General features: G+C 46.5%; 1 protein-coding gene across 5 annotated transcripts in view; it reads left to right on the forward strand.

Annotated features, from left to right (window-relative positions):
* Positions 1-22,415, forward strand: part of MYO5B (myosin VB) — a 149,627-nt gene that overhangs the window by 63,423 nt on the left and 63,789 nt on the right. For all 5 annotated transcript variants that reach the window (XM_064402904.1, XM_064402906.1, XM_064402905.1 and 2 more), the window contains 6 exons: positions 3,983-4,064; positions 6,088-6,228; positions 13,698-13,820; positions 15,002-15,085; positions 20,123-20,272; positions 21,376-21,473. In XM_064402904.1, coding sequence (XP_064258974.1) covers positions 3,983-4,064; positions 6,088-6,228; positions 13,698-13,820; positions 15,002-15,085; positions 20,123-20,272; positions 21,376-21,473 — 678 coding nt within the window. The remainder of the gene's footprint in view (positions 1-3,982; positions 4,065-6,087; positions 6,229-13,697; positions 13,821-15,001; positions 15,086-20,122; positions 20,273-21,375; positions 21,474-22,415) is intronic.

A 22,415-nucleotide genomic window follows, 5' to 3' on the forward strand; every position in this document is an offset into this window, starting at 1 on the left:
AGTGGAAGGTGTCCCTGCATGTGGGGACTGGATGACCCTAAAAGGTCCCTTGCAACCCAGAACCCTTCTGGGATTCTGTGGTTCTCAGTGGGACACCAGTGGTCTCCTGTTCTCCCTTACTAATTCAGGTGCTGAATTGCTCCTGTTTGGGAGGGGAAGGTGGAGTGCAAAAGTTGCAGCTGCTCCAGGAGCCAGTCCCTAACCCAGGGCAGTCACTGTGCTTGCTCAGTCCCCAGTCCTGTGTCCTCTGAAGGCCTGTCAGCTCTAGCAGAACCTCAACTTCAGAATGAAATCCTGCCAAAGCAGCTCTGGATCAGAACAAAAAAGCAGTGTGATTTTAGGGCTATTACACCTACACAATTTCTGGAACTGGGTCTTGTGTATAAACCGTCCCACAAAGTTTCTACACTGCTGGTGTTTAGGATGATATTTTTGACATCTGGACAGCCACAGCAGCAGAAAGGATGCCAGAAAGTGCTGGAGCAGCAGTGCAGCCCCACTGGTTGCTGGTCTCCATCTATAACTGCTGTCATGTGGCAAGGTTTGCAGGAGCACTGCTATCAAGGGTGATAACCACACAGCTCTGTTTGGTTTGGGATTTCAGTGGGATGGCTCGAGGTCATGAGGTTGCTCTCTCTGGTTTTAAGTTTCTGGGCTCACTTGGGAAGATCTTAAATATGGCACAGTCTGGTTCAAAGGCTGTATGAGATAGAGAAGCTGTTTCCCATCTCTTTTCTATGAGTTAGAAAAGATGTTTTCCCCCACAGAAATTTCTGAAGGCTGGAGCATGATAAATAAAGTTTTGAGATGGAGCCCTGTGGGTGATGGTGATGGATCCATACAGAAAATTGGATGCCTGAGTTAGAGGATCAGACTTTAAGAAATCTGAATGAAAGGAGGCTTGAGGATAAGGCTCATGAAAGATTAAGCTGGGCTTGGAAATCTGTTAGTGTGGAAGAAAAACCTCCTTCAGCTGCCTGTCCAGTGTGGGGGCCAGCAGGTGCTGTCAGCCCTGGTGACACCAGCAGGGATTTTCCACAAGGACCTGCAGGTCCTACTGAAGAGGCAGATTTGCAGGGGAAGGTGTCCATGTTCTTGGCTGAAATGCCTGTGGGAGTCTGATGTCCTAAAATGACCCTGAATCCCTTTTGTAAATGAGTGTTGCTGTCTAAATGCTGAGTAATTTACAATGCAGGGAATGTGAGTGATGGTAGCCTGACTCTGCTGAACTTTAGAGTGGTTTGGTTCCTAAATCGTGTTTTTGGAGTTTTTAATGCATTTTTCTAATGATCTGATTTTTCCCCCCCAAATGGATTTTGTGTTTTCCTTTCCTTTGGGAGAGGCATTGAGCTGGAAAGGCAGGGAGCCTGCAGCCAGTTTCACAGCCCATCCTTTACATCCTCAGAGCTTCTGTCCCAGTGCTCTGGGTGGAATTTCTAGGGATGGGATCCAAACAGAGGGTGCAGAAGCTGTAGGGCTTTTCTTCCAACTTTCTAGTGCTTGACTTTGCATCCTTAATTCTCTGTTAACACTGAGGTGAGAGGGTGCAGCACTGAAAGCCTTTCTGTGTTTATTGAAATGGTGTTATTTGCTGTAGCACCGTTACTGAAGTCAGTCAGAAGAGTGGGTTCATGTGGCACTCCTGGACTTGGTGTTGACGACTTGTTCCCCCTCTTGTTTGCCACGTGAAGTGTGAACACCCAGGCAACCAGCTGTGTGCTGGACTTATTAATGAACTTTAAATATTTTAATACAAACCTTGGTGCTTCAGAGGGCTTAGGAGAAGCCAGCAGATTGGGGAGCAGCAGAAAAACCAAAATGCAGCATTTGCCCCTTGAAAATCTACTTACAAGAGCTGTTCCCAAGCTGGATGTGCCTTCCAGGGAGCCACAGCGATGGGCTGGAGTGGTGAATATGCTTGTTTTTTCCACCAAATTAAAGGGCACTAAGATGAATAGAGACCCAACAGGCACTGTTTTGCTTTCCCCATCAGGATGTTGCCCTCAGTGCAGTTACTCTGAGCAGGTAGGGCTTCCTGGCATGCACACATGTAGGGCTAGCGACTAATCTGCTTTGTCAATTAGCAGATTGTGCTGGTAGATTCCCTTAATTAGCAACTTTGTGAGATCTCCCTTGGAACTGGAGTTGTACAGCAGCTCTGCCCCTGGCTAGCACTCACTGGGAGGGTTCATAAATCACATCTGGTGTCTTGGAAAGGGACAAGTTTCCACTCCGATTTCTTCTCCTCATACACTGCTGCCCTCATTGCCTTTTCCCACCTAGCTGGCTGTGCCTCTCCATCTACATTTTAATTAAATCCTTCCTTGCCCTGTTGCTGTGATCATGCCTGCAGCAGCTGGTATTTCCAGAGTCCTGGGACGCCACATTCCTTGAGTGGCAAGGGCTGGAGGCGCAGATTGGCAGAGCCATGCCACGGAGATCGAGCACAGAGGGGGCTCTCCAGGGATACATCCATCACTGAGGGCCAAGACATGTCCTTAATGTAATCATTTGTTGTCCCAGGCACCAGATTCTGTTGCATTAAAGACTGTAAAGCCCAGTTTTTGGGAGGGGGATGGCACCAGCCACACACACACACACAGATGGCACAGGTGGCTCCGGCTGTGGGGACAGTGCTGGGCATGCAGAGGGAAAGCAGTCCCAGCTTTCTTCAAGGACTGTGGGGGTGATAAAAGCACAAAACCAGCTCATTTCTCCCATTCCCCCTTTTCTTTTGCCGTTTGGCATTGCGTTTCCCTAGGGACTCTGGCATTTTGTGTGGTGTTGGCATTGTCATCTGGAAGTACTTGGGGAACAACTGCATCACCTGGGTAACAGCAGCGTGGTCCTCAGGAAGTGGCAGAAGTACTGATTATTTTGAGGAAGAGAGGCTGGAAAGAAAGGGCTTCATTTACTCAGTGTTTAAAGACTGTTCTTCCAGCTCCTACAGTGCCTATTACCCCAACAATTATTTAGTCACATATTTATCATTACAGCAGCTTACTCATTCAACACAGGAAGCCTTCCCACTTCTCCCCTTGGTTTAATCCTTATAGTCGTGTGTCAAAGACTTCTTTTTTTCCCTTCCCCCTTCCAACTGTGCCTTAAAATTAGAAATATAAAACACGTAATTCCCAGAGGTAGCTCAAAATACCCTCTTTGGATTTTAAGAGCAGGCCTGGCTCCCTGTGCCTGTCCCTGGGTGTTGTGTGCTTCAGCCTCAGGGGCTCTGCTGGCTCCCTGCTCCTTACCTGTAGTCTGTCTCACTAAAACTGCATATTTTTTCCTTTCTAATTGTGACTAAGAAGCTATTTTTGGGCTTGTTTTGGAGCTGATCTGTGACAGATTAGGATAATGTGGAAGTCTGGGTGAAGAGGTGGATCAGTGAGTCCAGCACCAAGGACTCTCTAAGGGTCCTCTAAGGAATGTGGAATTGGAGCTGAAATCACCACTTTTCCCCTTCTCCCTTCCAGAAGTTGCTTACTCACGTGTGTCTAATTTTTGTGCTAACAGGGATGCAGTACAGAAGCTATAATTACAAATTTAATACCTCCTTTTTCTGCTCTATTAAATTCCATTAAAAGTGGCATGCTGGGTCTTTTAAGACAGCAGCTACTGTTTCTTCATCACCTTTGCAGTGAATGTATTTGGAACTTAATATTTCATAATATTTTTCCCCAGGAGAAGCAGTTACATTTCTTTTCTCAGACAGAGCTGATGGGCAGGAAGCTGCAGTCGAGCCAAATGTCTCATTCGTGTGTACCAGGAGGGACCTCTTGAATCCCTCGAGTTGTGCCAAGGAAAGAAAGATGTTTTGAGGAAAAAAGTGTTGATCTGGGACAAGGGAAATGGAAGGGATGGTTGAGTGTTCCCCCTCACACGGATGGCACCTTTGCAGGAAAAATTAAAAAAAAAAAGAAAAAAAAAGAGAAGATTTTGAGACAAAGCAACGCCTAATGCTGATTTATTCATTGCTTTGCAGGTTTGAAACTTTTGAAGTGAATAGCTTTGAACAGTTCTGTATCAACTATGCCAACGAAAAGCTCCAGCAGCAGTTCAACTCGGTAAGGTCAGCTTGGAAATGTTCCATAAAACCCAGCAGAAAATGTAACTAGGCAGGATTGTGATGTGTCTGGCTGCTGCTTTACAGCATTTACCTGCAGCCTGGACGGATCATGGGCATCCTTAGGATGCCTCTCTCCCAGACATTTCACTGCAGTGGTTCTAGATATTCCTATCAAGTTAGAAAATATTGCTTAGTTGATGTATAAACTTCATTCTGGAAATGGATTTGCATGTGGTTTGTGCAAAGGCTCACATATTGCTCTGAATAAGTATGTAATCTGCCTTCTTCTTTGTGCTGTTTCAATCCTAAAACAAATCATGGATGGTCTCATGCTGATTTCCAGCATGAATTAAAATAAGTTATGGGTGTGGAAACCTTCCCATTAAGCATGGCTTAAACCTGTGAGATGAAAACTCTGTATTAAATAACAGAATTAGAAACACTCCCCACTGTTCACTTGGTCATGCCTCACAAAACCCAGAAGTTTTCCAGTTTTATTTGAAATAAGCATTTATTTCATATATTTATAAACTCCATATATTTACCTTCACTGGTAATGGAACCAGTAAGGAGTTGTCTTCTGTGTCAGTTGTAAGTAGGGAAAAAATACTGTTAATTTCAGGATACAGGGGAAAACTTGTTAAATTTGAGCATTTAAGTACTGCAGATTAGTTTGGCCCTTTGAAGCCATATCTTATGCATGGACACGAACATTTGCAGTCTATCTAATGCATCAGATAGATCACTGCTGCTAAAATGAAAAGTAAATTATGGATTGTATTTGCACTATTCATATCTTACTTGGTGTGTCTGACTATCACTTCTGAAGCTTATAAATTCAAGCTCCAAGATGACATGTTTGAAGAGATTTTAAAAAGCTATCTTTGAAGGGGGAAAAAAAGTGCATTTGAAAAATCATTTTTTAATATGCTTTAGAGTGTCTCAGAAATAGCCAGAGACAATTTATCTGCTTGGGCAGAGGTCTGAGATACGTAAGCCATGCAAAGATTTTTTTATTATAGGTTCTTTTAAACAAGAATTTTCGATAGAAGTGTCCCTGAGTCGGTCAGATGCTGCTGCTGATGTCCCTTGTGGGATGGTGGGTGCTCTTTGTGGAGCCCTGCTCGCAGATGGGGACACGGGCTCCCAGCCCTGGCTGGGCTCCCAGCTTGTGAACCTGCTTCAGGTCACAGTCAGCAGAGCAATAAAGCAGAGGAGGGTTTTTGTCAGCCTGGGAGATGTATGTGTCACTGCCACATCAGGGTATGGCTCCCACCTCGCCGCAGTGACAGCTTCACTCATTCTGCAGTGAAAGTCATTTCAAGCCTTGTTTTAACCTGTGCCGTGGTTTTCCAGTGTGGTGGTTTTGTTTTCCTGGCCAGAAAAATGGGCCACAGAGGCTCTAGGTGCCCTTACATACAGCCTGCTCGTGTCAACATGCAGGCTGTATGTGAGGGCATCAGAGCCTCTGTGGCCTCTGGATGTGCCCATGGAATGCTGGACTCCAGTGTAGGAGTGTGCTTTTTGATGACAGAGTGACAAAACTATTTTTTTGTCTTTCAAAAAAGGAAAGAAGCTTAGAAGTTTTTCTCAATGATTAGGTGGAAAGCTACTTTGTAGGACTTCAGGGACTTCTCCAAAAACGTAAGGGCATTTAATTGGATAGAAGCTAAAAAGTTTTGCTTGAACAATTAGGTAGAAAAAGAGGAAAACAAATGAGCTAGGGGTTTTTGTGAGGTGTTTTTACTAGGAGCAGACTTCTGCACTTGGCTCGGGTTTTTCTGTTTGTTATTTTGCCTTCTATTAAACCTTTTTGTTTCTAACACTGCAGCAGAAGTTATCTTGCTCATTTTATACTTTCAAGAACAGCTCTAGCTGTCTTTGGGTGTATTAATTTCTTTGAGAGCTTATTAGACCTGGCTCTAAAAAAGAAAATATAAAACTCTAGCAGGGACAAGGGGAAGGGCTGTGCTCTGCTAGCTGGGCTCACACTCTGTGGCTCCGCTTTCTCCCACTCCCAGCACGTGTTTAAGCTGGAACAAGAAGAGTACATGAAGGAGGGAATCCCCTGGACTCTCATAGACTTCTACGACAACCAGCCCTGCATAGATCTGATAGAGGCCAAGCTTGGGATCCTGGACCTGCTGGATGAAGAGTGCAAGGTAAGGAAGACCTCCCGCCTTTTCACCTGTGCCTCTGTCTCTGTAAAAGATCCAAGAATGGGCTTTAATCTCTGTGGGTAAACATCTTCTTTCACGTGTGTTGCTGCTGTGCTCATGGCAAGAGTAGGCTTGAGCTGGGATTTGCTTTGGTTTGGGACATTCAGAGCCTCCTGGGCAGGTGTTTGCTCCAAAGCTGGTACCTGCTCTCAGTGTGCAGCCAGTGCTCGTGTGTCTGGCCTGGCTGCACTGAGGGACAGCCATTGACTGAGACCTGGTGTCCTGGGCATTGCCCAAAAGGAGCTGGAGCTCCCCTCGAGCCTTATTTTGTCTCAGGGGAAACCTGAGTCCTCTTGCAACAGCTCTTTAAGGTAAAACTCACTGCATTTAGCATGCAAACTTCAGAGGGTTGTAATGTTGGAGAGCAGTTTGCTATCTTTTGCCTTCTCTCTCTCTCATACTGGCCAAAGTGAAATCTTGTTTGAAATTTGAGAAGAAAACCCAGACTGGCAAACCTTGATGCCAATCCAGGAGAAAGGTTGGGCTCCTTGTTCACACATTGCTCAGTCATGAATAATCAAATGTGCACAGGAAGAAGGAATGTCAGAGGGCAGGTTTCCTTGGGAGGCTGTGATGCCTGTTTTGAAGCTCTTTGATGCTGGAGATGTCCTGTTGGAAGGGGATGGGGACTCCCTTCCTGCTGGGTGTGGCTGCCTTGAGGAGTCTCATCCTGATCTTGCTGTGGGGTGACCCACGTTGTCCTCAGGAAGGGTTTCTGTGGAGGCTTGGATGTGTTCTGTGCCAGGAAATGTCTTTCCAGACTGTGGGAGGGCCCCGAACACTTCTGAACAAAGGCAGGGAAGAGTGAGAAAAAATGCTGGGAGAGCTGGGGTGGATAAAGGGCCCACCTCACCAGCATGGCCAAGGTGGTAAGGAGGACCCAAGGAATTCTTGTGGTGTCTGTGGGATCCACAAGCACAGGACAGATCTGGTGGCTCAAGAACACAAGTCTCGTGTTGTATCAGAGGGAAAGGGTTGGGATCCATTGTTCAGACTAGTTTCCCTGGACGAGGATGTAGCACCTGTCTTTGTCTGGAAGGGGGGTGATGTTTGAAGTTTTGCTGCCCTCCAGGTACCAGGGCTGCCTTTCAAGTCTGCTCTCAGGAAATCTCCTTAAAAATGAGAAAAAAATTAGATTTAATTTGATGTCCTTAAAAATAGTATCTCATCCAGTGCTGGTTTGGAAGGAGGTCAGATTATTTGCTTGATATTCAGCGCCATTTCATCTGCTGTCTGCGCTATTAAGCCAGTTAAATTCTGCAGGCTCAAATTGTCTCCTGGGTGATATGAGGACCATAAAGGAAGTTTCCCTGGTGCTGGGAGTCACACCCTTGGCTCCTCTCTGGAGCACCTGGCACTGATTGCTGCTGGTGGCATTGCTGGTGGTGACATTGCAGCTCCCGTGTACCAGCAGTAGATTTACCTGGTACTACTTTTTTAGCCCATACTTATTTTTTGACAAGAAACCAACCAAACAAAAATACAAAAAGAAAAAAAACCACCACCCCAAAATCCAAAAACAAACAAAAAACCCAATCCCCCCCCCCAAAGAACCCCAAACCAAAACAACAGCAAAAAACCCCCACAAAAACAATAAAAAGAAAAAACCCCAAACCCAAAACACTAACCCCAACTCCCCCACAGCAAGATCTATTCTTTCCCCCTTCTCATCAAATGCCAATTGTCTGGGTGTTTACCTGTCAGGGGGAATGCTGTCATTAGTCACAGGCCCTTATTACCAGCCCTGTAATCGCCTCTTTTATAACAACCTGCAAGTGTTCTCCAGATTTATGAAAATTTCAGCAAAACCTGTCAGCTGAAGGCAGCAGTTTATGGATGAAAGCCTTCACCCCCACGGCAGCATTTCAGCTCCTGGGGTGGGACCACAATAAGGTAATTACATGCCACCTTGTTAGAGCCTACAGCCGTGGATGAAAACACTCTGGGATGTGAAACGGCACCAGGGGAATATTTGGTACATAATGGAGCATTAGTGCAAATGCAGAGGGTTTGTCACTAATGTTCTCACTTCACAGTGTGGGTTTTTTTAAAATCCTTAATGTGTGGTTGGAGAGGAGGTGGCTGGGTATGTGCTGAAGCAACTCAGGAAGTGTAGGTCATGGGAAAGTCTTGTTGCTGTTTAGGGAAAAATTGATGTAAGAATTGGCAGTGAAAGAGAGGGCCCTTGAACTGGGATTGGAGTGTTAAGGACTACACCTGTCTCCTGAAAGATAATGAGAAAAACCCTACTTCTCAAAACAGACTTTAGGATATAGAATCATGGAATCAGAGAATCACGGAATGGTTTGGTGTAGACCTTAAAGATCATCCTGCTTCACCCCATGCCCATCCCTTGCACTGTCCCAGGCTGCTCCAAGCCCTGTCCAGTCTGGCCTTGGGCACTGCCAGGGATCCAGGGACAGCCCCAGCTGCTCTGAGAACCCTGTGGCAGGGTCTTACCATCCTCACAGGGGACAATTCCTTTCCAATACCCCATCACACCCTGCCCTCTGGCAGGTGGAGCCATTCCCTATGTGCTGTCACTCCACGTCTTTGTGAAAAATCCCTCTCCAGGAGGGAGATGTTCATGTTTGTGTTTTTTAAAACAGCTTTGTAATATAGGAGTTGGAAGCTGTTCTAGAATTGCTAAGGTTAGAGATGGCTTCTAGAGCTCATTTGGTCCTTTGTCCTGTCACATACTTGGTCTGCCCAGGAACCCTTATAATCTCTCTGGGCTGTGACCTGTGTCCTCTGCTGAGGGACCCTGGAGTCCTTGAAGAGCCTTTTCCCTGTTTTCTGCCCTGGAGTTTCACCTGCCTGGATCTGTAGCTTTTAGGATCTCTTGGTTTTGCTCTGGTGCCAGAGGAGAAGTGAGAATTCATGTTCAAAAGAAGTCCTGGCCAAGGCCACCACGGTGGTGGTGGGATGCTGGTGTGCTGCAGCACAAACTGATGAGCCCAAAGAGGTGGGAAAGGGCAGAAGGGCATCCAGGAGAACCTCCTCTTGGTGAGCTGTGCAGGGTGGGTGCAGTCACCTCAGTGCGGCCAGGGGGAAATAATCTGGAAAAGGAGAAGAGCCTGTCAGGAGGAATGAAGGATGGGGGCTGTCTTGTCCAGATCCATTGTGGGAAGATTGGTTGGATATTGGAATAGATTTAGGGTATGGTTGCACTTGTGGAGGGAGTTACTTTGATGGAGAGGACAGCACACTTTGGAAGACTTTGAATTCTGAGGAGACACTTGCACTTGCATTCTGGAATGACTTGCACTCTCTGAAGAGGAGCAGGCAGTTAGGGTTGGTTTTTCAAGAGATTTAATTTATCCCTAGAGGAAACACAAAACCCTCAGAAATGCAGCTGGGCCTCTGTCAAAAGCTGTCAAGCTTTTCAGAATGAAGCTACATGCCATGTGGGCATGCTGCCTGCCTTCCAGACACTTCCCAAGAGCCTTGGACAATGCTCTCTGGCACAGGGTGGCATTTTTGGGGCTGTCCTGTGCAGGGTCAGGAGTTGGACAATGCTGGTCCTTGTGGGTCCCTTCCAGCTCAGGATATTGAGTGGCTCTGTGGTTCTGTTTGAGAGTACAGTCAGAGGTTACCATGGATGCCCAGGTTTCTCCTTCAGGTGTCCTGCTACCTCACTGTTTCCTTGATTTTGCATTGGCGTGGGAGTGAGAGTGAAAAAAAATTAATGAAAAAACAAGTGTCCCTTTCCCTTAAGTACAACCAAAAGGGTTCAGTCAAGAGCAGGCTGATTGGGAAGTTTACTTGTCAGTGTTGTCATCGTTGTCCAAGATTTGTGAGGGATCTTTCTGCTGGTGGAGCAGCCTGACCCTGAGGCTGCCGAGGGGGATGTGTCTCACCAAAGCCCCTAACTCCTTCATGTTCTTGAGGGCTCCATTCTGTGTTCCATGGCACGTCGCCACTGTGTTAGGCTGCTAATGTGCCAAATGCATTTCCTAGTGCTGTTCAGAAGATGCTCTTTGACCCTAGCTGTGTCCTTCTGTCAAGTGCCAGGAACGCCGCACTCCTCTTCTGGCTGCCTGCTTTCCCACCCTGCCTGTCTCCATGCATCACTGAGGACTTGGGGATCTGAGCAAATGTGTTTTCCTTGTCTGGACTCGTTAGCTTTTTGGACATCAGGAATTAGCACATGGCCTTCCTGTCCGTGGGGGATTTCTGCTCCACGAGCAGGGGTTGGACCCCTGGGCTTTCCTCTGGGGCGGGCCGCCCGATGTGTGGCAGAACAGCCTCCCCTACGTCAGGCTGTCAGCTCTGATGACTTTAAAGCCAGGCACATCACTTGCAGGGGAACGTGTTTCTGGAGTGCTACTGCAGAGGCAGCCCACGCTCTTTTCAGGCTTTAACTTCTGTTGGAGTGCTAAGGAGTAAAGAAATAAAATGCGAGCACCTCCCACTGTGTTTTCAGAGGGTTGACTTTCAGATCATTAGGTTGGAATCGCAGAATCCCTGAATGGTTTGGGTGGGAAGGAGCCTTGAAGCTCACCAAGTTCCAGCCCCCTACCATACGCAAGGGACACCTTCCACTATTCCAGGCTGCTCCAAGCCCCATCCAACCTGGCCATGGACACTTTCAGGGATGGAGCAGCCACAGCTTTGCTGGGTAACCTGTGCCAGACCCTCCCAGGGAGGAATTTCTTCCTAATATCGAATCTAAATCTACCCTCCTTCACTTTAAACCATTGATCTTTATTTCTTCAATCCACTTAATTGTCCTTCTGTTGGAGGTGGAGGGAGTCTCAGCCTTTAGTCACGGCAGCCCCAAGCATCTCCTCTCCTGGCTGGTGGGTTCTTGGTCCTGGGATGCAGGATGGATCCTGTGGGGCTGGCCCTGGCTGCAGTGGGTGGGTGTGATTGTGGCTGCAGGAGCTGCTGGCAGCACCAGGAACAGTGGATGCAGAGGGGAGGGACAGGGGAGGACAGAGGAGCAGGACAGGCAGTGACCTTGTGCAATTCCTGGTATCAGCTTTATCCTGTTTAAAGATTCTGTACAAAACTTGCAAGGCAGTCGTTTTTCCTCTTCCCCATCCCCTAAAAAAAAAAGATGAGATAGCCCATAAATAACTTTCTCAGTTGCTCTAAGGGCCTCAAACTGCCAAGGTAATACCAAAATCTGTTATAATAGTACAGATAATGGCCTCCTTAATTTTTATCTTTGGAACTTGGTCCCTATCAGGTGCTTCCCAGGCAGCTAAAAATACCCAGGCTGCAGGATGGTGAGCAGGATATGGCAAACCCTCTTTCTGGGAGGCAGGAGCAGTGCCTTTGAAGTTCAGCTTCGAGATAAGCAGGTTTTTCAGCAAAGTGGATGCCCTGGAAGAGAGTTGGTGCAGGATAAATCTGGCTCAGGGTGGCTGCAGTGCTCCTGCTCTTCACCTGTGGCTTAGTCCTGCACAGGAGGCACCCAGTGATACCTCCAGAAAGGATGTTTTTGCATGCAAATATTAAATATAACCCATGAAAGGAAACACATCTACATTTATATAACCCCATCGTTTAAACATGCGAGTCTCACCTTGCATAAATAAAATATGTATATAATTGCACAGCTAAGTGCCTTTTAATATTTATATATAGCCTGTGTTATTTTTGTGTGTATCCATAACTGGCTAAACTTAAAAATTGTAAAGTATAAACAAATGTGGGAGAACACAGCTTGCATGAATGGCTGCTGCTTTAATTCATCCTCCTTACAGGGATTGGCAGGAGATGCTTCTCCCTGTGTTCAGAACCCTTCTGCTGTGTTTTGGTTTGCTGTCATGAAATCAAAGGCTGTTTCAGAGCAGCATAAAGAAACATTCCTCACCTGTCTCGTGTTTTCCATCTTCCTGTTCTCTGTCCCTATTTCCTCTGTGATTTTTCATATAAAGGCCTACGTAAAGCCCTGATGGATGATTGAGAGCTCTCTCTGCTGCTGCATGGTTGTTCTGTGGTTTCTAGGCTTTGTCCATCTAAGCTTAAATATTGACTGAGACTTTTCTTCTGAAACATCTCTTTTTCTGACCTAAATATCCAATTATCCTTTTTTTTTTTTGCTAAAAAAATAAATCAGTATGTGTGTGTTTGTGCAGCCACTGCTGTGCTCAGCAGTGGTTCATGGGATGGGGATGAACTCCATCAGAGGCGGCTCTCAGACCCCAGGAGGAACAACTTCGCTGTTATATAAACCAGAACTTCATGCATGTGGTCTCACGTGGCAGTTTCTGGAAATTATTCTATCACCTAAAACAGCATTAAAAAATAATGTTGGCGCCTGAGTAGTTAATGTATCTTAAGTGTAAAAATGCTTCCTCAATATTTCTGTTTTAATTACTGGGGGTTTCTGTGTTGTTGTTTGGGGGGGTTGTGTGTATGTGTGTAAATATTTGGAGTGTTGTTTCATTTTGGTTTTTTTTTCTTTTGTTCTGGGTTTGTTTCTGTTGGGGCTTTTTGTTTGGTTTTTTTTGCAGGGGGAAGGTTTTGGGTTTTTTTCTAGGTTTTTTGTTTGATTCTGTTTGTTTTAGTTTTTGTTTGTTTCTGTTTTTGGTTTGACTTTTTTTGGGGGTTTGTGGGTGCTTTTTTGTTTCAGGATTTTTGTTTTGTTTCAGGATTTTTTGTTTGTTTTTTTGGTGGGGAGGTTTTGGGGGTTTTTTTAGTTTTTGGTTTGGTTTTGTTTGTTTTGGTGGCTGTTTTGGTTTTTGTTTGGTCTTTGTGGTTTTTTTCTTTGTTTCTTTTTGTTTTGTTTCAGGGTTTGTGGGTGATTTTTTGTTTTGGGATATTTTTATTGTTTTTTGGGGAGAGGATGTTTTGGGTTTTGTTAGTTTTTTGTTTGGTTTTGTTTGTTTTTGTTTGTTTGTGGGTTTTTGTTTTGTTTCAGAGTTTGTGGGTGATTTTTTGTTTTGGAATATTTTTATTGTTTTTTGGGGAGAGGACATTTTGGGTTTTGTTAGTTTTTTGTTTGGTTTTGTTTGTTTTGGTGGCTGTTTTGGTTTTTGTTTGGTTTTTGTGGTTTTTTCTTTGTTTCTTTTTGTTTTGTTTCAGGGTTTGTGGGTGCTTTTTTGTTTTGGGATATTTTTCTAGTTTTTATGTGGGGGGAGGTTTTGGGTTTTGTTCGTTTTTTGCTTGGTTTTGTTTGTTTTTGTTTGTTTGTTTGTTTTTGTTTGTTTTTGTTTTGTTTCAGGGTTTATGGGTAGTTTTTGTTTTGTTTTGCGGTGGTTTTTTGTTTGTTTTTTTAAATTTGTCCAGCTCGTTTTGTTGGTTTGCTTTGCCTTTTTTTTTTCCCTGCAAGAGCCGTTCCAGCTGCTGCAACAGAACCAAGATTGGGGTGTTTCCTGCTGGAAACGCAGTCTGGGTGCGTTTGTCAGGACGGCAGGTGAGCCCAGAGCAGCAGCAGTGTCCCCTTTGTCCCCGTGCAGGTGCCCAAGGGCACGGACCAGAACTGGGCTCAGAAGCTCTACGACCGCCACGCCGCCAGCCAGCACTTCCAGAAGCCTCGCATGTCCAACACCTCCTTCATCGTCCTGCACTTCGCCGACAAGGTACCCAGCAGGCACGGGAGAGCTCCTGCAGCGCAAAAAACCCGTGGGCAGCCCCCTGAGCTGCTCCTGGCTGCCTGGAGGGTGGTGGTCCTGGCTCAGGGGCTCAAGTCTGGCTCAGCCCCGAGGGTTTCAGCCCCTCCCGGCTGTGGCTCTGAGCTGCGAGTTGTGGATTGTCCAGGAGAGAAAAATCCTCTTTCCCAAAGCTGTGGTGAAGTGGGATCCTCCTGTAAGGGCAGTTTGGCAGAAAATGTGTTTGTGTTTGAAGAGCAGGAGCTGTGAGTGTCAGCAAGGCACAGTGCAGGGAGGAGGTGAGGGGTGATCTCAGGCAGATCCCAGCATTTTGAGGGAGAAGATACCAACTGTGGCACTAAACTAAACCAAATCCCAGTGCCTGGTGCTCAGGGGTCTTGTCCATGGCCTCCAACTTCACTGAAGCCCTGATGTGACAGGTGTTGCAGCAAACAGAAATGTCAAAAGCTTGAGGTTACCCCAAACACATATTTGTTAGGGAAAAATTAAAAAGATCAACCTAGGAATGTGTCTGAGGAGCTGGACAACATCCAGGTGCTGTGGTGCCCTACAGGTGCTACTCCTAACCAGGTTTGTCCTGGATGCCAGAGGCACTCACCATGGCAAAGACTGGTACTCACCTTTCCTTAGGCAGCTGGTTTTGCATGTGGATCCTTCATAAGCAATATTTCTTAAAAAGTTGTTTGTTGTTTTTTTTTTTTTAAATGTGAAAAAAAGATAAATTTTCTTTTGTTGTCTCTAAATAATTTTTTAAATTTTTCTTTTTAAAAATACCTTTGTGTCCCAACCCTCTGCAGTTTCAAAACCCAAGAGACCTACAAGAGGCTTAGGCAGGGCATATTTTGAGGTTTATTGATTAGCTTAGAGGGAGTTGAGGAGTGAACAAAAGAGCGTATAGCGTTACTGATGATCCTTGCATTTTTTACCCTTGACTTCCATACACAGCAGTTTAATGACTAGGAAACAATCTGATGTTGCAGTAAGGATTTTGCTTTCACCCAGATTCACTCTGATAAAAAGTGACCTTTAAATTCCAGTTGTTCCTTTCTCCTTTCGGGGGTGAGCTCCTGACAGCAGGGGAGTGGTGGGAGCAGCTTGTCCCTGTGTGTTGGACTTGTCCCTCTGAGCTTCTTCCCTTTGTGTCCTGGCAGGTGGAGTACCAGAGCGAGGGGTTTCTGGAGAAGAACAGGGACACCGTGTACGAGGAGCAGATCAACATCCTGAAAGCCAGCAAGGTAAAACAGGGCAGCTGTCCAGGCTGGAGCTGGGCTGCGCGTCCCTGTGCCACGCCTGGCTCAGGGTGCCAACGTGCAGCTGCCTCCAGCCACTGACAGCCACCAAAGAGACAAATAAATGGGGTGTGGAGCAGGGAAAAAGGGGGGAGAGGAGGCTGTTTGGGGTTACAGTCGCAGCCATGCATGGATGTGGGTTGTTGTCTGGCTTCCTTCACCCTGGTGTTGGTGTCACGGAGTTAGTTTTCAAACCTGCTGATCCTCTTCTTGTTTTGGTCACCAAGGGTCAAAATTAGGCACAGGTAGTTTTTGGGCACTGTAAATCCCACTTAGCTCTTGCTTGGAGCTCCCCACTCATCACCCATAGAATCACAGGATGATTTGTGCTGGAAGAAAATTTAGAAATCATCTTGTTCCAGCCCCCTGGCATGGAACACCTCCCACTAGACCAGGTTGCTCAAAAGCAGAGGGATCTGGCGTTAAAAGTCACTGTCACCAGTGCAGTTTGTACATTGTGGGTAGCCTTGCTGGTCCTATCCCCCTCCTGTGTGAAAATAGCTGTTCCTCTTAGCTGTAATGAAATCCATCATACTTGTCCCTGTGCCTTCTAATTACTTCAATAATTACTGTGCAAAAACCAGGGTTAATACATAATGCTGGAACTGTAACATGAACTCTGAGACACTCCAGCTGCTGTGGATCTGTTTTACACTGCTACCAATATGTAACTTTAACAAATTAACAGCTACTAATGATCACTCTTGGTGTCACTTGTCTTTTACAAGGTTTTGTGACTGTACCTTCCCTCTCCCGAGTGTTGCACAAACAACTTGTCAACATCTCATTGCACCAAGTGCCAGCAGGGATGTATTGACTGGCTTTGAATGCCAGGTCTCCTGGTAAAGGCTGTTGTGGCTCTTGCTGTTTAAAATTTCCTGTGAGCTGTGGATTTGGTGGGATGTTGGAAGCAGAAGAGCTGTGGGGCTCTGAAGGCTTTGGAGTGGGTCATGCCTGCAGTAAATGAGCATTTGACAGTGGCTCCAAGCTGGAGAATTTACAGTTTTCTATCTAAATTGAGTAGATTTTACACTGGCTTCCAGTACCATACTCCTGCTCTGTATGGGCATTTGGGTAGGCTGGGTTAAAAGTGTCAATAGCGCAGACAGCTAAGGAATTTCAGATCCTTGTTGTTCTAAAACCAGACCAAAAGTTCTTCCCTGCAGCCTTGAGTCTTTCATTGTCAATTAACGAGCTGAAACTTTAAACAACATCATCTCTCCCAGGGGCAGTTTTATTAAGCAGTTAATGTGAAAATGCAGCCCTGCAAAGCCCAGCTCACCATCCAGCAGCCAAAATCCAGGCTGTGTGACTCTGGAACAACATTGCTGCTCCAAACCTGGTGTGTGATTTAAGGAAGGAGTGCATCTGCTTTCCTCCAAACCATTTCAAAGCCTTCCACAGCACAGGCCAGCATGTTGTTTGTTTGTTGTTTTGGGATTTTTTAAAAAATTGTTTTGTTTTGTTTTTGGGTTTTTTTACATTACAAATTTAGAAGACCCCCTGCACATTGCAAGCAAATGTGTGTCATATTCAAACTTCTTTTTTTGACACCCTTGGGTGTGCTGCTGGCTGTGACCTTCTAAATGCCACCCTGAATAAGGAGAGGGATGAAGGGAGGTGGAGGAAACATTATTTTTAGGTGGATTTTGTTCCTGTCAAAGTTGGAAGAGATGAGAATGGGAAATTATTTAAGTGTTATCAGTGGCTTGGCCTGTTTCACAGCAAGGAATTCTTGTGAAGATGGCAAGATGAGCAATTTTCTCATCCATGGGAGTAGTTGTGAAATTAATAACTATGAAGCTGGGCTTTAATAATGCCCAAATCAAGAGCTCTGCATGTTCAGGAAGCTTCCCAGGGAAAAACTGGGCATGATTAGAGCTCATTAGAAATGCCAGGTAACCTCCAGGAATAATTGATGCTGTATGATTAATTATTTAGCCAGGGCTGAACTTGCTGTTGGAGTCAGTGCTGCAGAACTGGCAGTGTCTGATAAAGATTTCTGTTTGAGTGTTTGGTGTAGAGGAGAAATTATAACTCATTGGAGTAGTGTGGTGTAGAGCGGTGGAGAACCTGGAAATCTTTCCCTAAAAACACAGATATAAAATAAAGGCTCTCTGGTCACATATTGGAACCACAATATAATATAGTATCAGAGCAGGCTGGACTTGTCTTAAATAGCTGGGTTATAGGGGATCTTAAATCCCATCCAGTGCCACCCCTGCCCCTTCCACTATCCCTGGTTGCTCCAAGCCCTGTCCAGTGTGGCCTTGGATATTTCCAGGGATGGGGCAACCACAGCTGCCCTGACCCAGCCCAAAACACTCTGAAATGCACTTGGGTCTGAGAACCTTTGGGAGATAGTTTGTTGAATTTCTGCCTCTGCCTTTAAGCCATTCCCCTAACAACATGGGAGCAGTGGCTTTTATCAGCCTGTGCTGATCCCGTGCTGTTCTGAAAGAAGAGCAGCAGGAGCATTGTCACATTCCTCTCCCAAATCCTTCAACACCTGATGGTCTGCTCTTGCTGCCCCTAACCCGTTTGCCAGCAGATTGTTTCCCTGGTATTTTTGCTTCTTGCCTGCCATTTGCCCTCCAGGGCTATAAACAATTAGAAACAATTTTGTTTTGCTGTAAAAGGCAACCTGTTCTCTCTGAACCAGCAAAAGCAGCAGTGGCAGTGCTGAGTCTGCTACCCAGATGTGTAAATTTAACTAGAGCTCAGATTTGTGCTGCACAGGGCTGTGCTGTGAGGACTTTGTCCTGTCCTCAGGATCAGGCTGGCACACAGCATTGCCTGAACTCTTCTTTGCATTGCCACTAAAGCAGCACAGGGGGCAAGGGGGAACACTGAATTTGACACAGCAAGGACCTGGGCACCTCCCTGTCAGCAAGCCATCACTAATGAAGCACTCCCACCAAGGCAGAACTGCCTTCTGCTAATTAGAATGCAATTACTGCCATCAACAGGATGGTGAAAGAGACTTTATAAAGCATTTAATTAGTTCTGTAAGTGCTGGTCAGCTAAAACAGTTGAGAGCTGATCTTTGAATTAAGGGCAATGATTTGAATGCTGATGGAAAGCATACAGGCATGCTGTGAAGGTATTATTTTCCAGTTCTCTATAATTACAAATAATGCGCCAATGGCTTTGACTCTTCCAGCTGGGGAGGAGGGATCTGTCCCTCAGAACCTGTGGTGTGGTTCCTGCTAGAGATGGTCCCAGTTCCACCAGGTTTGCATCATGCAAGCTGAGAGCTTGGCTCTGAGATCCTTCTCCAGCTCTCATTCAGGAACAAGCACTGCTGTTATTAATACCAAGTGGATGGAGGGATTGGTGGCCCTCCCAGCTGAGTTGAGAAGACATTTTGAAACCCGAGATTACATCCAGGGACTTTACCACGTTGTCAGGTGTGAGGCAGTAATGCAGAGCCTGTGTTGGATATCTTCATTAGTACATGTGCTGTCCATACCTCCCATGCCTGCAGGAGTCAGAGCATCCCAGATGGTGTTGTGTCATCCACAACAACTGTCAGGATGTCTTTTTTAGGTATAGAGGGCCAGGTGAAGATGGAGAGAGCCTTTATTGTGATAGGAGTTGAGTGAGCTGCAGAGATAGCAATGAAAGCTGAGTGTGAAGCAGATCCTTAGCTGGTGCTGTCGTGAAGCCAGCAAAAAATTTGCTCATGTAATGCAAATAATTTCCTTCCCATAGTGGCATTGAGGCTGCTGCCCTAAGAAGCTGTGAGAACATCCCACAGGACAGGGCTGGAAGTGTTCCTGTGTCAGCCCAGGGATGTGGCAGAGAGCTAGGCAGCCCTTCACAGCACAGGGCTGTCTGTTTATGTCTAAAAAGTGGTAAACCACAGCACTCTTCCTGGGATCTTAATGGAAATACAACCAGGCTGGGCTTTTGGAGGAGCCTGAGGTGGGGGCAAGAGTGCTAGGCAGCTGCCACTGCCTTGTGCTGGTGGTTTTGGGGTGGATGTGTTGGGCATGGTGAGCCATGGATGTGGGGAATGTGGGTCTCCCCCTCAGGTGCTCCAGCATCCGTGCTAGTGGGAGGATTGTGGGTGCTTTGGCAGTGTCACTGGGCAGGAGCACAGCTCACTTGGTGATACATGACATCCACCTCCTGACAGAGAGGGTGTTTTTACATTTAAGGACTTCCCCTTTGAATGTAAGAGCAGCTGTGGCAGTAGCCAGTGTGGGTGTGTCGATGGATTCAAGATGTGAAAATTCAACAGCCTTGCTAGCCAGACAAGATTTATGGTGGCTTACTTAATATTCAGGTTCCCCAGCCTAACGTAAATCTGAATAACCGGCTCCTAAATAATAATAGCAAAAAAGGCATTAACTGCCTTTTCCAGCTCACCTGTTGTTTATGAAGCAGAAATTTTGCTGCTGGCTTGCAAGAAATCCCAGGTTTAGGGATCTGTCGAGCTAGATGTGGTGCTTCCAGGGCTGTGGGATGGTAGTGCTGCCCTGAAAGGTGGCTAATTAGGGAGGAAGTGTTTGTGTCCCTTAATTTTTTGAAAAGCAAGGGTGCCTCTGGGGCTGTGGTGGGGCCTGGCTGCTGCCTGTCCTCACAGGAGATCCTGTTCCTTGGGTATGTGTTTGTAGGCAGCATCCTTGTTGGGGCAGGGCTGGATAAACACCCAGAAACAAAGCCTTGGGAGCAAGAGTCACCTCCTGTTCAGGAGGTTTTGTGCCTTGGCAAGACCTCACCAATCCAGCCTCTTTTTCTTTTGAGGCTAATTTGATTTAATGTGCACGTTTTAAAGTTTCATGACCTGCAGCACAGAATGATCAGCTGTCCTGCTGATGTGGTTTATGTAGACAACTCTCCTTGCTTTCACTTTCTCGCCCTTTTTTCCCTTCCAGGTTTAGGACGGGTGCGAGATGACCTGAGCAGTGGGAGCTGGGTGGGTTCATTCCCCAGCGAGCAGGGCCAGAGGTGCTCAAGTGCTGCCTTTTGTTTCAGTATCAGATGGTAGCAGACCTGTTCCAGGAGGACAAGGACGCCGTGCCCGCCGCGGCCGTGGCAAAGAGAACACCGCGGATCAACGTGCGCTCTGCCAAGCCAGCCTTCAAAGCTGCCAACAAGGAGCACAGGAAGACAGTGGGACACCAGGTAATGTGGGGTCTGAGTGAGTCACTGGCGACAGAGCAATCCAGTTAACATCTTGTTGCTTCAGTTTGAAGCAGAGGTAAATTAAAAGCTCTTGGGGGTGGAAAGAGGCTTTTCCATTATCTCTGTTTGGCTGTTGTGTTTTGGATGACTTCTAGTGGTGTCTCTGGAATAGCAGGATTGAGAAGTCTTGGCTGAAAGCAGTTGAGACATGGTCTGGGAAGGGTGGAGGCCACTCTGGAATTCACTGGACAGTGTCCCAATATACTGTGGAGCCTTTAAGCTAAAACAGTTGCAGAAAAGGAGCATTTCCCCCGCTGTGGGCAGTCAAAAAGTTCAACAGGGGCACAGAGTGGCTGTGCCATCTCCATCCTTGGAGATGTTTCCAAGACCCAACTGGGCAGAATCACAAGCTTTGTTGCTCATGACTCTTTGAGCTGGAAGCCCTCAACCTGGGGCCCTCAGTTTAGGAAGAATATTGAGATGCTTGAACGTGTACAGAGGAGGGCAACAAGGTGAGGGGCTTGGAACACAAGCCCTGTGAGGAAGATTTGAAGGAACCGGGGTTGTTTAGCCTGGAGAAGAGGAGGCTCAGAGGTGACCTTATTGCTCTCCACAGCTTCCTGAAGGGGGTTGTAGTCAAGTGGGGTCGGTCTCTTCCACCGGGCTGCACTGACAGAGCCAGAGGACACAGCCTCAGCTACATCAGGGAAGGTATAGGTTGGATATTAGGAAAAAAAAATTACTGAAAGAATAATAAAGTACTGGGATGCTCTTCCCAGGGAGGTGGTGGAATCACCATCTCTGGATATGTTTAAAAAAAGGCTGGACATGGCACTTGGCGCTATGGTCTAGATTCTGAGTTGAGGTGTTAGGACATAGGTTGGACTCGATGATCTTGGAGGTCTCTTCCAACCTCCTTATTCAGTGATTCTGTGATTCTGAACCCCCCAGTGTCTCCTCTGCATCCCCCCTGCCTGTTCTGGGTCCATGGGGAGGCTCACGCAGTGTCACACCCGCGGGTGGCTTGTGGCACCCCTGCTGGCTGGGGCTGCAGGGTCACAGCTCCCTCCTCCCTCCTCCAGACGAGTGGTTTTGTCTTTCAGTTCCGCAACTCCCTGCAGCTGCTGATGGAGACCCTGAACGCCACCACCCCGCACTACGTGCGCTGCATCAAGCCCAACGACGAGAAGCTCCCCTTCAAGTAAGTGGCCCTGCAGATGGGCAGATGTGCTCAGCTTTTTGGCAGCAGGGCGTGCTTTGGGCTCTTCCTCCTACTCAAGAGCTTTCCCCCTCCTTTTAATGTTGTTCCTGTAACTGGAAGGGCTGGGTGGGTTGATGGAGTCACCTTTTTGGGTTTCAGCATGGGGGGTTTGTGCCTCTGAAATGAAGACTAATTCTGGTTCTGATAATTGATAGATATGCTCTGAATTATGCTCTGCTAATACTGAGGAGCCTTGCTTTGCAGTAATAGGGTCTTCCTGCAGTTTTCATCTTAGACTTGCTTTGGTTTAAATGATTATAGTTCCAAACAGTGAAAAGAGAAAGACATGAAAAAAAAAGAGATAAGTAGTGGGCTTGTAAAAGGAACAGAAATATCTTGGTGCTTCCAAAATAAATGTAGAAAAAGTTAAGAGGTGGCTTGCATCACCTTCAGGAAGGTGAGCAGCTGAAGCAAAAGGCCAGTCCTCATCTTCATCCAGTTCAGAGATGTATCAGAGGCAGCAGCTGAGAGCAGGTAGTTGTTAGCCCTGTTTGACATCCTGGTCATGGACTTGTGCCCAGTTTTCTTCCCTGTAATACCAGGAAAGCTTGGCCATTAATATGCAAGGACCTTACAGATGTGATGTCCTCAAAAGGCATCAAGTGCAGGTGGTGACCTTTAAGGAAGAAGGTTGTAAATGTAATCCAGCAGCAGGGAGGAATTCCCTCCAGCTGATCTGATGCAGGCTGAGTGCTCCCAGTGAGCACATAGCAATTCAGGAGTGCAAAGACTGCTCCAATAGTGTCCTGAAAGGAAGGCAAAGCTTCTATAAAGAGACTCAGCCTTGGTCGTGTTGTGCTGGGGGAGATGTATCCACTAGGAAGCTTCCTGGCTTGACTCTTCTGCCCCTGCAAACAGCAAAGTGAGGGGTATTAATCATTG

The sequence above is a fragment of the Passer domesticus genome, chromosome Z (assembly GCF_036417665.1).
Source record: "Passer domesticus isolate bPasDom1 chromosome Z, bPasDom1.hap1, whole genome shotgun sequence".
Taxonomy (NCBI): Eukaryota; Metazoa; Chordata; class Aves; order Passeriformes; family Passeridae; genus Passer; species Passer domesticus.